Source organism: Phocoena sinus, chromosome 16, assembly GCF_008692025.1.
Source record: "Phocoena sinus isolate mPhoSin1 chromosome 16, mPhoSin1.pri, whole genome shotgun sequence".
Classification (NCBI taxonomy): domain Eukaryota; kingdom Metazoa; phylum Chordata; class Mammalia; order Artiodactyla; family Phocoenidae; genus Phocoena; species Phocoena sinus.
This window is the reverse complement of record NC_045778.1, coordinates 20,664,871-20,680,495: the sequence shown is the minus strand read 5'-3', so window position 1 is coordinate 20,680,495 and position 15,625 is coordinate 20,664,871. Positions and strand designations below refer to the sequence as shown.

General features: G+C 35.2%; 1 protein-coding gene across 8 annotated transcripts in view; it reads left to right on the top strand.

Annotated features, from left to right (window-relative positions):
- HERC4 (HECT and RLD domain containing E3 ubiquitin protein ligase 4) overlaps nt 1-15,625 on the top strand; it is a 134,160-nt gene that overhangs the window by 93,507 nt on the left and 25,028 nt on the right. For 6 of the 8 annotated variants that reach the window (XM_032608091.1, XM_032608093.1, XM_032608092.1 and 3 more), the window contains 5 exons: nt 85-204; nt 9,553-9,576; nt 11,995-12,093; nt 14,014-14,181; nt 14,408-14,551. In XM_032608091.1, the coding sequence (XP_032463982.1) occupies nt 85-204; nt 9,553-9,576; nt 11,995-12,093; nt 14,014-14,181; nt 14,408-14,551 (555 nt within the window). Of the gene's footprint in view, nt 1-84; nt 205-9,552; nt 9,577-11,994; nt 12,094-14,013; nt 14,182-14,407; nt 14,552-15,625 lie in introns of those variants that run through there. The other 2 variants (XM_032608095.1, XR_004346176.1) reach the window with 2 other exon arrangements.

Here is a 15,625-nt window from a genome sequence, read left to right as displayed (position 1 = left end):
GTCTCAATTCTGTTTAAACATTTTTCAGTCTCTTTCTTAGGTACTGGTTAAACTTAATGTTAATTACATTTTTGTTTTTTGTAGGTAAATGAGAAAACTGGACAGATTATACAATATGATAAATTTTATATACATGAAGTACAAGAATTGATAGACATACGGAATGATTATATCAACTGGGTCCAACAGCAGGCCTATGGAATGGTATGTTTCCTATTGCATTTTATGGTTTCATTTTTATGTATCATTTGTTCTAATACAAAAGGAACAATTGTGTATTTTTGAAACAACAAAGCTTTTTCAGAGCTTTTATTCAGAGCTCATTTTTTAAATAAAAACATATTGCAAAGGAGCAGTTATATATTATACAGTATTTATAAGTAAGCATTCTGCTCTTATACCAAAGCTAAACCAAAGAAATAGATTACACTTTTCTACAGAAAAATGCAAATATGACTTATTTTTCTAAGTCTCATTTATTTTGCATGAGGTTGTCTCTTAATTGTCTAATGTTGAGGATACTGGAGTCTCTGATACTTGAACTCTAAGAACGTATTAAAATTGTGAGATCAGTGCCTCAGAACTACCAGAAGTGAGCTGTGGTACCATTGATTCTAGTTTTTATTTTTCCCCTTTTATGTGCTTAATTTGATTTCAGTTTTTTGGCATACCTCCACAAGTGCCACATATTTCTTTCCATGTGGCTAAGTCTCTAATAACTAGATACTTAATTAAAATAATAGCATAGGGACTTCCCTGGCCGTCCAGTGGTTAAGACTCTGCGCTTCCACCGCAGGAGGTGAGGGTTCGATCCCTGGTCAGGGAACTAAGATCCCACGTGCCGCATGGCCAAAAAAATAAAAATAAAATAAAAATAAAACTAATATCATAGTCTTATAAAACTTTAATTAGTCAGACAAAATTTCAGTATAGAAATTGGTAAGCAGCTAGATATAAAACAGGTTTAGACTCTTATTTGCTAACCATTATAATATACTTAAGGCCAACTTTTCCACCCCTGAAGCAGGTAATTTAAGCAACATGCATTTAACAGTTCTAGGAAGGTGAATAGCCTTTCATTGCTTGCTAGGTACCAACTGCAAGCTCCTTGTGGATAGGCACTCTGTCAGTTTATTCACCAGTACTTCTTACAGTATCTCAAATATGTCTTGTAGGCACTTAGAAAGTACAGTAGTTTTTGAATGGCAGTGCAGTTGGTGCATACTGTTTTTAGGATGCTCTTACCTATAGGAATCAGGTCACTTCTAGTACATGTTTGCTTCCCTAGATACTTGCATCTGGATTGGGAGAGATTTGTTGATTTTATTTTTCCTGCAGAATCACTAGGAGACTCAGTCAAGTTTACAAACATCCTACAGGTTTATGTCTGCTCATTTGCATATTCAACAAATACTTATTAAGACTCTCCTTTGTAACAGGCACTTATTTAGGTATAAGAAATACAGTGGGGCTTCCCTGGTGGCGCAGTGGTTGAGAGTCTGCCTGCCGATGCAGGGGACACGGGTTCGTGCTCCGGTCCGGGAAGATCCCACATGCCGCAGAGCGGCTGGGCCCGTGAGCCATGGCCGCTGAGCCTGCACGTCCGGAGCCTGTGCTCCACAACGGGAGAGGCCACAACAGTGAGAGGCCCGCGTATCGCAAAAAAAAAAAAAAAAAAAAAAGAAATACAGTGATTAACCAGATGGATAAGGCCCTGTTCTCATGAAACTTATAATCTAGTGGGCAAGATGGATAGTAATCAAGTAAAGCAAAAAAAAAAAAAAGCTTATAATATGCACTATATAGAGAATTAAAATAAGAGAAGGTAGTAAAGACAGGATGATTTCTTGTGATTGGGTAATCAGAAAAGTCTTGTCTAATGAAGTATGATCTGTAATCTAAATGACAAAAAGCAGCCATGTAAGATCAGAGCAAAGAAAATTTCAGGAAAAAGTACATCTACTAAAAGACCTTAGGTGAGAGCAAGCTTGACATGTTTGAAGAATAGAAAAAGGCCAGTATGGCTAAAATATGGGAATGGGGAGAGTTCTGGGAAAGGATCAGAGAAATGGGCAGGTGCCAGATCATGCAAGGTTTAGTAAATTAGGATCGGGGACATGGATTTTATCTGAAGTGTTATGGTAAGCCATTGGAGGGTGGTAAGCAGGGGGTGAATACTGTACAGTGTAATTTATATTCTGAAATAACCACTCTGTCAGCTTTGTGGAAAATGGAGTGAGGGGAATGGAGTAGATAAGGGGAGAGAAAATGATGGGTTTGACTAGGATTGGTAGTTGTATAGATGGAAGATGAAAATGGACTTGGGTACCTCTTGGAGGTAAGACGGCCAAGCATTGCTGATGGATATGAGATGAGGAAAGGAGAGAAATCAACAAAGGAGGTTAAGAGAGGTAGGAGGAAAACTAGGAGAGAGTTGTGGGAACCAAAATTGAAAAGTGAAGGAGAAACCATATTGAACGCTGCTGAGAAATAGGATAAAACCATAGAATTGATCAATGCATTTGGTTACGTGAAGGTCATTGGTAACCTTGATAATGCGTCTAGAGTAAGTATGCTTAAGAGAAATTTAGGGGTGAGGATAGGGAACAAAAGCCATAGGCAGTACTCTCAAGAAGTTCTGCGCTGAAGAGAAGGGAGTAAAAAAGTAGGGTGGTTAGCTGGTGTCAAGGGACAACAGTTTTTTTTTTTTTTTTTTTTTTTTTTGGGACAACAGTTTTTTAAGAAAGAAAATACTTGACCTCTGGAAAGCTTTGAATAAATATTTCCTTTTTCCTTCCCTATTTAAACTAAAGCTCTCACCTAGATAAAGCTTTTCAAACTCTTCCTCCAGTGAACCCCTAAGACAGGAGAAAAAAACATATTTCTTGAGGTTATTAATTTTCCCTCTGCAGGACTTGTGTGAAGTCTCATATTTTATCTTCAAGAGAATGCAAATTTGGGGCTTCATAAATATTTACTGCAGGGGGGTGGTGGTATGATGAATTAGGAGATTGGGATTGACATATATACTCTAGTATGTATAAAATGGATAACTAATAAGAACCTGCTGTATAAAAAAATAAATAAAATTCAAAAATAAATAAATATTTACTGCAATATAAAAGGGATTAAAATTATTTACCATTGAGGAAAACTGATGATTCAGAAAATGAACTTTTTTTATCGAAAAACTTGCATGTAAACCCTGATACACCACCTAGATGCCCTAGGTCTTTGACCAGTGTTTTTGAGACTGGAGTGATTATATAGACTCCTTTGAAAATAAAATAATTCCTTTAAGAAGCTTAGTGTTGGGCTTCCCTGGTGGTGCAGTGGTTGAGAGTCCGCCTGCCGATGCAGGGGACACGGGTTCGTGCCCCGGTCCGGGAGGATCCCACATGCCGCGGAGCGGCTGGGCCCGTGAGCCATGGCCGCTAAGCCTGCGCGTCCGGAGCTCACTTACCTTATTTACGGTTATCTTATTTAAATATATACAAACACTAAACTAGTTCTAAACTCCTGGTACATAGCTTTTAAAAGAATTCTTAAGGCATAACAAATTGGTAAGTTAATTATAACTCTACAAATTTAATAATCAAGTTAATATTTGATATGGAAGATGATTATGTTCTCTTGTTCAGGAATCTCAGCTCACAACGTAAATATAAGGAAGGAGTGTGACGTAAGAGCACCTAGCTTTATATCCCACCTCAACGTTTTCTTTTTAGTTTTTTTATTGAATATAATTCCTTGTGCTATACAGTAAATCCTTGTTTCTTATCTACTTTAATGTATAGTAGTTCGTAGCTGTAGTCCCCTACTCCTAATTTGTCCCTCCTCCCTCCTCCCCTTTGATAACCATAAGTTTGTTTTCTGTGTCTGTGAGTCTCTTCTGTTTTGTATATCGATTCATTTGTATTATTTTTTAGATTCCACATGTAAGTGATATCATATAGTGTTTGTCTTTCTGTCTGACTTATTTCACTAAGCATTTCACTCTCTCCTGGAGAGTTATATCCTCTTGGATCACTGTGAATTAGATCTGATGTTCTTTGACATCCGAATTTTTATCTGGTATGTAGGTCATAAACTACTTGTATTCTGAACAAGTTAAGAGAAATGCCAGTCTAATAGGATTTTTAAGCTAGCTGTAATCTTGTGCTACATGGAAAAGCTATGGTTTGAATGTTTGCTTTTAAGCTTGGCAGACTTGTATCCAAACTCCTCTTGGTATGTATCTGTGATGATATCAAATTGAATTTCCTTAGGAATTCTTTCAGTGCTACCGTTTTCTGGTAAGAGGGAGACAGTAGAGGACCACATTCTTATTTCTAGACTTTCTAAGTTGATGTACTTGAAAATTGCCCTCTATTACTCTACTCTTTCAACCACATGTTTTTCCTTTCTCTCCATTTATAGACAGACTGGTATTGAATAGGTGGTTGTGGCAGTGGAAACTTGTTCTTTAATGTGCATAGTGGACTTAATGTCACATCTTAGAAATGAGAATCTAGAACCCGTGATTTGGGTTCTTCTGGTCTTCCGGAAATAGAAAGCTGACAATTTACTTTGAAGGTCTTTGACTGACTCTTAAGTAGTTTATTAATTTATATTATGACATCTGAAGGTGCTTCTTTCTTTGAGAGAGTTCAGATCACTTTCACATTTACACATAACACTAAAGACTTTTCCTGAGGCTCTTTAATAAAATTCATGCTTGCATTACTAGTCTTAATACTAGGTTGAACATCATGTTGGCCCTGTAAGTAAAGTTAGTAAAGTTTTAAAGTGTCTATCCTAAAGATACTCATATGCTGTTTTGTGATGATATAAATGTGTATATGTGTATTTATGTGCACATAGACATATATACACACATATATGTACTTATATCTGTGTATACAATGTACATATGTATACCATTATTGAACAGGAGTTATGATCTTGAAATAATTCCATTCCTTCATGTGAAAGTTTAAAATATTCCTTGATGAAGATATTCCTATGAATTATAAGAAATATGTCTATAAATTGTATTTATATATATACACATATATTTTATATATAAATATATACACGTATATATGTAAAACTTTACCTTGTTCTAAACACTGCAAGAAAATTATTTTACCTTTATTATATTACCTTTATTATATATTACCTTTATTATATTTCTCTTTATGCCATAGTCTGTTGAGATTTCTTTCTCCATTTCCTTTCTTTCCCAGTCGAGGATTTTAAGAATCCATCAGGAATATACACCTTAAACTAACACAGTGCTGTATGTCATTTATATCTCAGTAGAACTAGAAGGAAAAAAACAAAATAAAAAAGAGAACCCGTCAGGTATATACTTTCCTGGTCTCTAAACATTAAAAACTAATTCTGTGAAATTCTTTGCATTCCTTGTAATATCCTCTTGTACAGCTGAGACTAACTTTTCACTTCATCCTCTTCCATTTTCCCATCCTGTTTCACCTGTTTCCCTTTTCATGTTTCCATGAAGTTTTTGCTTGATCCTCCTACTCCTGCTGGTTACTGTATAAGCTTCTCTGTTTTGATTGTTTTTCCAGACTCTGATATTAGGGTATGACATTTTTTCAGTTGGATTCCTTTTGCTTTTTATCTGTTTTTCTCCCTCTACAATAATTTCTTGGCAAAATAAAAGAGCACATGAGTTCTCTCTCTTTTTATCTTCTGCTATTTGATGTTTTCCTCCACTTTCTAGGTATTAGTCTCAGTTTATTTGCTTACCTCTTTTAACTTTGCTCTAAAATTGTTTATAAAAATACTTTAGTGGGGAATTCCCTAGCAGTCCAATAGTTAGGGCTCCATGCCTTCACTGCCAAGGGCCAGGTTTGATCCCTGGTTGGGTAACTAGGATCCCACAAGCTGCACAGTGCGGCCAAACACAAACAAAAGAAACAAAAAAACTTTAGTGGTTACAACTAAACTCTTTGCTCTTTTTTCTTCCCTTGCTTATACTTTTCTTTACTGTACATATGTATCAATATATATCTAGTGAAAATTGATTAATTTAGAATAAAGTGTAGAAAGGTCTATGCTGAGTCTGTGCCTCTTATAATTAAAAATCAAGTTAAGCATTTTTTAAAGTGCATATTCTCTTATTTCAAGAACTGTGTATGCCTATGTAAGACATGTCAGATACAAGTAAGTACTAATAAATACATTTGATAAATTGGTGACATTTTTACAGTCTTTGATATTACACTTTATATATTTTTTAAGTCATAAATTTTACTTCATTTTTAATTGTGCTGTGTTTGTAAATCATTACTGTATTTCTTCTGTGGCATTAAGGTTTTGTACTTTAACTGCGGACAGTGCTGAGCTAACAACATGACATGCTCATCAGCAAACTAGGAAGATAGACTGACATAACAGCTAGGGAGACCAGCTTTGGGAAGATAGGCCAGTACTTAACTTTCTAGGTTTGAGTTTCTTCCTCATTTAATGAAATGAGGAAATTAAAATATATTTGTGTTCTTTAATATTGCAATACATTTAATACTTGCAGTATAAACCTTGCAGCTATAATATTTCCCAGAAGGTTCATACTAGCTTTTTAAAGTTCCCTTGTCATTTTTAATGGCATTAATGTTTTGCAGACTCTTCGACTGATTCCTTATGCCTTGAATTACCAAGTTATATTGGTTTATTTTTCATTTTCTTCGTGTTTTAGAAGTATCTTTTTTTTTTTTTCTCAACCTAGTCACCAACACCTTTCATATTTATTTGAATTACTTCAGTAACTTCGGTATCCTCTGTTTATACCTCCTCAGAATAATCCTATGTTATACCCTGAAATAATGATGACACCAGCAATGATACAGTGTTTTGCCATAAGTAATTTGTTGAAACTAAAACATGCCAAGGAGTTGCATCTTTTTTGTCTATAACTAACTAGAACTATCATTAACCATTGATGTTAAAAGCAGCCTTAGTGTAAGTCTGCTTTGGACCATGAGACCCTGACTTTTGAACATTCCTTTAGGCCTTTCTTACTCAAGTTTCTAGGACATTGGGTAACTAAAATTAGGCATGCCTTGACCTAATTTCAGGGCCCTCAGTCTACAAACAGCCAACAGTTAGTGCTTGAGTATGTGGATGTGGAGCCACTAGTAGGTCACACATTGAATGATGTGGTAAATTTTTAGCAATAGACCTTTCATTGACCTCATGTATTTTGTAATATCCTGTCCGCACCCCCCACCACATTTTTTCCTTCTAAATTTTCCTTGGAAATACTACTTTGGTTCATTTAGACTTTCAGCTAATATAACAACTATCTTGCAACTCTAATATTTCCCAGAGGAGTTTATCCTTGCTTTTTTACATATTACTTTTTTTCTTTTTAAATGTTTGAGCTTTTGTCTTAGATCCTTAACACTTAAATTGAAATTTCGAATGATGACCTTAATATGGTTTTCCCTTTGATGGCTCTCCCCTAGGTAAATCATTTTGCCTGATATCTAATAGTCTCTTTTCCCAAGTTTTCCACATGTCCCATTATTTTTCATATTCCTTCTAGCTCCCATCTGTCTCTACCATCAAACTTTTGTTCTGTGTTAATATGGTTTAGTTACACTATAAATTATGACTATCTTATTGGCTTCCCAGTGCTAAAGGATACGCCTAGAACCTTTATCTTTTACATGTAGCAATTAAAAAGTGCATATATAGTAATGTTTCATTATTAAGAATAAAATCCATCTTCCATGATACCAGGTATCAAATATAGTTTTCAAGCTGGCCATAGGTAGTCAGAAAATACTGAAAAGTGTTTCTTTGCTTATTCACACCTTCTTAGCTGTAACAGCACTTTAAAAAACATCCCACAAGATATACTATAAAAGTATTTCAGTTGTTCCTGTTAAATTGCTTTAAATTAAACTGAGTGCAATCTAAAAGGGTTTTTCTGCAAACAGCTTGTAAATATATTCTTCTGTTAACGTGCCCAATGGGGCACGTATATAGTGATAACTTGGTACTCTGAATTTTTTGAAAGAAGCTATTAATAATTACCTTTCTCAGAACAGGAAGTTAGAGTCATATTTTACTTATGCTTACACTGCTTTGGCTTTATTTAGCACAATATAGTGAACAAACCCTGAGTGTTTGCTAATACCTTAAAACTTCCAGTGAAACCCCTTGTGGCGTGCAAGAATTTAGCCAATTACAAAGTTAGAGGGAATCGTCCACACAAGACTGCCTTCACTTCTGATACCAATTGCAAGCTTAGAGGATTCCTAGAACCATTCTCAAGTTCAGTAATTTGCTACAAGACTTCACAGAACTAACTGGAAACTGTTATAGTGACGTCTATAGTTTATTATAGGGAAAGAGTACAGATTAAAATGCCAAGGGGAAAAGTGCATAAGGGTAGAGTCTGGGAAAGGTACCAAAGGCTGAGCTTCTGTTTTCCTCTCCCTGAGGAGTCATGGACAAGTTATTTTCCCAGCATCCATCTGTGTCAATACTGTCAGGGTGTTCCCAACCAAGGAAGCTCACTGGAGCCTTGGTGCCCAGAGTTTTTGTTGAGGTTCCATCACATACTGCCCATGTGGCTGACCTTTACTTTCCAGACCTTCTGGAGGCAGAACTGATAACCACATGTCCCAGAGCCTCCAGGCAAACAAAGATACTCCTGTCCAGGTATGACGTTCCAAAGTCCTGTGGATCATCTCCCAGTAGCTGAGGGCAAAATCAGACCTCTCTTTGGGTAAGATTAATTCCTCACTATATGAGGTGCCATCTGCAAATTTAGTAACATACTTTTGGAGATTCTAGTACTTTATTTGAGTCTATACCCTGAGAATATATGAAAGCTTTCTTCAAGAAAGTGTTATGCATTTCTGTTCAATGCAGTGGTAAGCTTTCATTATAATTTTCATTATTATATCCTTCATAAATACCTCTTTCTCTCTTCATTTCTACTTACCAACCCCTATGCCCTGTCTTGTACTTTCTGTTTTAGCTAATTCAGTGTTAAAGAACGCTTAATATAAGATACCTGTGTTTCACTGGTTATTTCTGATGAATAAAAACAATTACGGCTTATTTTCTCACTTTCCACATAGCATTTTAATCTACTAAACACTTTTCAAATATTCTGTCAAGATTAACCAAGTCTTAAAATCTGGGGGATATTTTCTCCATTTTCCAGGTGGAGAGATTGAGCCATAAAATTATTTCTTCAAGACCAAGTTAGGCTTAGGATTAGTTTCCCTGTTCTACCTAAATTCTGCAAATGGTGTAACTTAGTTGCTGAAACCAAATTTCATTATGTTCAAGCCTCAATGATTTTATGATCACAAGATACCTGAAACGAAGGTCTTATTACATTTATAGATATATCAGGTATATGTGGAAAGGGTAAGTTTTGTTGTAGATGTATTTTGGTCTACTTCATTAATTCAGTATTCTGCTATAGCAAAATAAATGAAATGCTGCTTTGAATAGAAATAGTTAAATTTGGACACTAACAATGCTCTTTCCTCATTACTGTTACGTTCTGCACTGCTGTCTTAGGATGTCAACCATGGATTAACTGAGGTAAGTTTGGTGTAATAAAGTCTCATGTTCAGAGTAAGATATACCCTGTTTTGTCTTAAGTGATTGAAGACCCCAAAGTTCCTCTTTTTTGTGACTTTAAAGCATATATATATATGTATATATACATATATATTTTAATGAGTGTATAGAACTTGCCCTGTATAACATTTCAGAGGAATTTTCTGAAGAAAATTAGACCCTCTGTTTTAGTTAGCATTACACCTATATATGATGCCTTTTAACAATGTTTGTCTTAAAATAGTTCCTATCCTCCTAAAGCCTTCCAGTATAAAATTTACGGTGTCCTCAGAATACAAAAAAGCAAACTTATAAAATTTCACAAATGCCTACCAAGAAGGCAGAAAATGTTTTATGTTAGAGAAGTAGAATGATTTTCAATTTTTAAACTAATAATTGACACTCAAAATGGCCATAAAATAGAATAAACTTTCAGTATGGTCATCTCCCTCGCTTTTTTTTAATGTACTATCTTAATATATAAAGTTCTGGCACTTTGGCTTACATAATCAACAATCCTGAGCCACCTTTTTAATACCTGGGAATGTTGTATTATATTTCTGTTATAGACTTCAGGTTTTGTTGTTTGCTTTGCTTTTTTCACAGCACTTGAACCAATGAAGCATTTAGAAGTAGGTTTAAGCTATGGGCCTGACATTGTTTGCTTCCTCATCCTCAAATAGAAGTAGCACATAAAATTATGAAATCAAAGAGTTTTGGAGCCAAAGGGGACTTTAGAAATCATCTCAGTCTTTTAGAGTTTCAGAGTAGTAAAAAGACGTTCTATCATCCATAGCTAGTTAGTGACACAAATACAGGGTGGAGGGTAAACTTGTCATATGAGAAATAGCCAAGAATGATAACTTACTTAAGGGTTAATGTCACTCAGCATATTGTCTTTCATGTTGAGAACAACAAGTTGATAGTCTTGTGTTCTATACTGATTGGGCACTATTGAATTATTTCATTGTTTTTGATGGCCATAGTTGAAAGAGGCTTAGACAAATTGAAATACATTTAAAAGAAGGTTATTGGGGACTTCCGTGGTGGTCCAGTGGTTAAGACTCCATGCTCCCAATGCAGGGGGCCCAGGTTCGATCCCTGGTCAGGGAACTAGATCCCATGTGCCACAACTAAGACCCGGCGCAGCCTAATAAATAAATAAATAAAATAAAAGAAGGCGGTTGGGAAGGAGTAGAGCTGGAAACCATATTATTTTCAGGATGGTTGGAAAAACTGGGCATGTTTAGTGTGGGAAAAAGACAACCTAGGGAGAGCATGGCAGCACGAAGTATCTAAACCATATAAACTTCCCTGCAGGGGCAGAATGAAGACTGAAATAGAAAGTGAAGTGATGTATAGAAATGCAGATTCAGACTCAATATAAAGAACTTTCTAAGAACTTAAAAAGAAGAGGATTGTTTCATGGTGTATTAAGTCTTCACTGGAAGCCTTATAATAAGAAGGGGCTCTGTGTCAAGGCTGGCACAAAAATTTTGCTTTGTTGGGTATATGGTAGTATAACATCCTCCAACTGCAAGATCTGTGACTGGCAATTCATAGCTCTTTGTATTTTTCTGCCCTGTTAAAAACTTAGCAATCAATCACTATGTTTTACCTGCTAGGATAAATAATTGTCGATAAGGTGACTAATGTCTGATAATGGTAATAATAGATCAGCTATTATTGATCAACTTTGAAGATTGACAGAAAATAATAATACTAATCGTGCTTATTTTGTAAGTTAAATGAATGAACAGATTGTTGGGCTTATAATAGTGTTGTCCCCCTAATGACCTGGCAGTAAATATCTGTTGAATGAATAAGTAGATTGCTTATCATTGGCCTCACTTGCTAGAGTAGCCCAAATATATAAGAACTGGGAACTGTATTTAACATAGGAGCCCCACATTTAGAATAAATTTGCAGCCTAATTCACTGAAACTTGGAGTTAAGATGTTAAGCAAAAGATACCTGTAATTTACAATTTTATGGATTCTCAAGTATACAGTTATCTCCTAAAATTAGGAATTAGGGTTATTCCAATGCCTCATCTAATTATCAGTAAAAATTCTATATTCAGAAATAAGCCACGTTTTATGTATGGACACCAAAGGGGGAAAGTGGCGGGAGCGGGGGGGCGATGGTGTGATGAAGTGGGAGATTTGGGTTGACATGTATACACTAATATGTATAAAATGGATAACTAATAAGAACCTGCTGTATAAAAAATAAAATTAAATTTAAAAAAAGAAATTAGCCACATTTTATTTATAATTCCTGAATGACACAAAAGTGAATAAACCAAGAATATGATCAACTTTACACAAGAAATGACAGTACCTACAAGAAGTAAGTTACAACCCAATTTGTACTAATAAGCTAATTTTTTATTTCTAGTTGGCAGATATCCCTGTTACAATCTGCACATATCCATTTGTATTTGATGCCCAAGCAAAAACTACTCTGTTACAAACAGATGCAGTCTTACAGATGCAGGTAAAATATTGTATAGTACTAATTTAATTTGAGAGTAGTTTTTGAATTGTTTCTCTGGTGTTTTTTTAAAGTATTTGAAATATCTTTGGGGATATTTTGTACTTTTGTGGTCTGTCTTTTGCAAAGCTACTTTTACAGGCTTCCCTGGTGGTGCAGTGGTTGGGAGTCTGCCTGCCGATGCAGGGGACACAGGTTCGTGCCCCGGTCCGGGAAGATCCCACATGCCGCAGAGCGGCTGGGCCCGTGAGCCATGGACGCTGAGCCTGCGCGTCCAGAGCCTTTGCTCTGCAACGGAAGAGGCCACAACAGTGAGAGGCCCACATACCGCAAAAAAAAAAAAAAGCTACTTTTACCAAAGTACCTTTGGTACCTATGAAGAGGGCTGTTGCATGTGAAATGTGTATTCTTATGAGGGATACTTATATATATTTAAAAGGACATAGAATAATTTAGATTTTTATCATTTCATATTTAAAAAATGGTATAATCTTCTTTCATTATAGAAATATACAGTCTTTATAAACAGTTTGACTAGTTTACTTGATAAAATGGTTTGTTTCAAATCTTGCTTTATTATATATTCCCTATTTATATACTTGGTAAAAGATGAAAATCAGTAGAGGTGAGGTGATGTTAAAAAGTAGGAGGCATTTGATCAGCCGTTAGGAGGAGGGTATGAACATTTTAGTAATGAATAAGGTACTTTCCTGAGGTTGGTCATCTCCTCTTCCTCCTCCCCACTGTCCTTCCCCTCCGCCCCCCCACTTTAAGCTGAACATTCTTTCCTTTATAATGAGAAATTTTAAAACTACTTTACATTATGACCGTGAAGGACTACAGTAGGTTTGCTTTATCATTTGAACTTGTAAATTTAAAAGTTTTTGAGTTTCTTCCTCTGGTATAGAATATCAGACTATAGAGGCTGAGGACTAAGGATGAGATGAGACCTTGAGCACTTAATATTCTAAAAATGCTTTTTAAAATTACCCCTCCCCCAATTTTGATGGCAATTTTTATTCCTTTAAAATAAATGCGTTTACTATTCTAAATTCTTCCATATATTTAAACAATAAATAATAGTAGGAGGAATTTTAGAGATGTGCTTATTTCCATTTTCATCAACAGAAGAAATAAATATTTTTGTAGGATTCTATACTAACAGCTAGATTGCTAGTTTTTTAGCAATCTCTGTTAAATGCTAAGTTAATCAGGACTTCCCTGGTGGTCCAGTGGTTAAGACTCTGTGCTCCCAATGCAGGCGGCCGGTGTTCGATCCCTGGTCAGGGAGCTAGATCCCACATGCGGCAACAAAGATCCTGCATGCTGCAACTAAGACTTGGTGCAGCCAAATAAATGAATAAATATTAAAAAAAAAGAGAGAAAGAAAGTTAATCACTTGGTGCTTTCAATGTAGGATATTCCATTTTAGAATTAAGAACACAAGGAAAATCATAGGAAAAAAATAAAAGCTTTAAATGGTAAAAGCCAAATGCTTGGTTTGTGAGCATATATGGTGATAACTCTACTAAATGAATTTCTATAAACCTTTTAGTTGGCCAGGCTGTTTCTTTTTCTCTTTAAAGGTTTGTTTTAATGCTGTTTTCTTTTTCTCCTCACTCTCCATCCTAGTTATTTTTTGAGAAACAAGTGTTCAGATATATCATAATTATTACAGATCCATGCTTACTTAGCTTAATGGTATCATCAGTTATACATTACTATAAAAAAATTCAAAAGGATACTCTTTATGCTCAGTTTATTAAGCTCTGATGCTGTGCTGAATACTGTGTTAGGTGCTGTGTGAATTCAGTAGTATAGGAATTATAGGATGTCTATAGTTAGTAGGTAGAGGTTAGCTTATTCAGTCACAGCAGCTTCTTTATAGCATTGCTGTTAAATTTTTAATCTTTTGTTTTCTAGATGGCTATTGACCAGGCCCACAGACAGAATGTCTCCTCTCTTTTTCTCCCAGTGATTGAATCTGTGAATCCTTGCTTAATTCTAGTGGTACGTAGAGAAAATATAGTAGGAGATGCAATGGAAGTCCTTAGGAAAACAAAGAATATAGACTACAAAAAGCCACTCAAGGTAATTTAACATTTTCTGTTGTATAATTGGAACTTTTATTCAGAAAATATGTTTAAAGTTTTCCTGTTCATTTTTAGTGTATCTTTGAATCTTAATAAAATTATATACTTAAAAATTTTTTAGCTATTAATTGCCACGCTTTTATTCATAATAAATAACGTGTTGTAGGGTTTCCAGAATATACGTTCATTTCTTTACATTCAGTGTTTGCATTAACCTGTTTTAGGTTATATTTGTTGGAGAAGATGCTGTTGATGCAGGAGGGGTACGCAAAGAATTTTTCTTGCTCATCATGAGGGAATTATTGGATCCTAAATATGGCATGTTTAGGTATTATGAAGATTCCAGGCTCATTTGGTTTTCTGATAAGGTAAAAAGTCTAACCGTCTAAATTACTTCTATATCTATCTATCTATCTGTCTGTCTGTCTGTATACACCTATGTATATATACCTATATGTTTCAACTTAGCTCAGTAATAAATAGGAGTTATTACTGGATACCTAACATATTTTATTTACAGATCTTCTTTGTTACAACTTTAGAAATTATAAACGTTTGGATTCAGAGTCATCAGAACACATTAATGCTTACCACACATTTCAAATTAGCAAAATAAATTACGGAATGGTCATCCTGAAAATGATGTTGACTGTTCTGCTGAGTTAGATTTGAGGATTGAATAAGTACCAGATGAACTTTTCTTCTGGGGAGAATTAATTTATCATTAGGGATCATTGATTTCTCTACCTTATAATTTAGGGCAGAGGTAACTACTCAGAAAACTACAGTCCCTGAAAGTTCTTCCCAGCACATAAAGTCAGTGCCTACTCATTTATCTATTGTCCATTGCTACTTTCTAGCTAAAACTGGCAGAGGCAGAGTGGGGAGTTACAACGAGCCCCTATGGCCAACAAAGCCTAAAATATTTGCTGTCTGCCCCTTTACAGGAAAAGTTTGCCGGCCCCTGATTTAGAAACTGTAAGTGAAATGGATGGTTCAGTTTGTAGAACTCTGAGTTGAAAGAAATTTGAATTATTTACTGTTTGTTCTAAAAGTCTTGATGTATTATTTATTCATTCTTCCAGGAGACTGGCTGTCCTTTGTGATGTTAGCAGTCATGATGATCAGTGCCTAGGCTAGTTAATTTATTAGGGGTGGCAAAATGGTACTACTCCTACTCTAACATTTCTTTTTCATTTTTGTAGCTTGAATACTTATATGTAAAGAAATTTTCTCATATCCGCTATTTAATCCTTATTAGTACAGTTCATATGGGAAAGAATTCTCTCTGTAGTTATTTTTCAAAAGAATTAGCATGCTCCAGTGGTGACAATTCATTTTTTGATTCTGTTTTCGAATATTATTATATATTCATGGACTTAAACATAGTTGATGTTTTTCAGTCTATTGCAGTTATTATCTTTATTAATATTATCCCACTT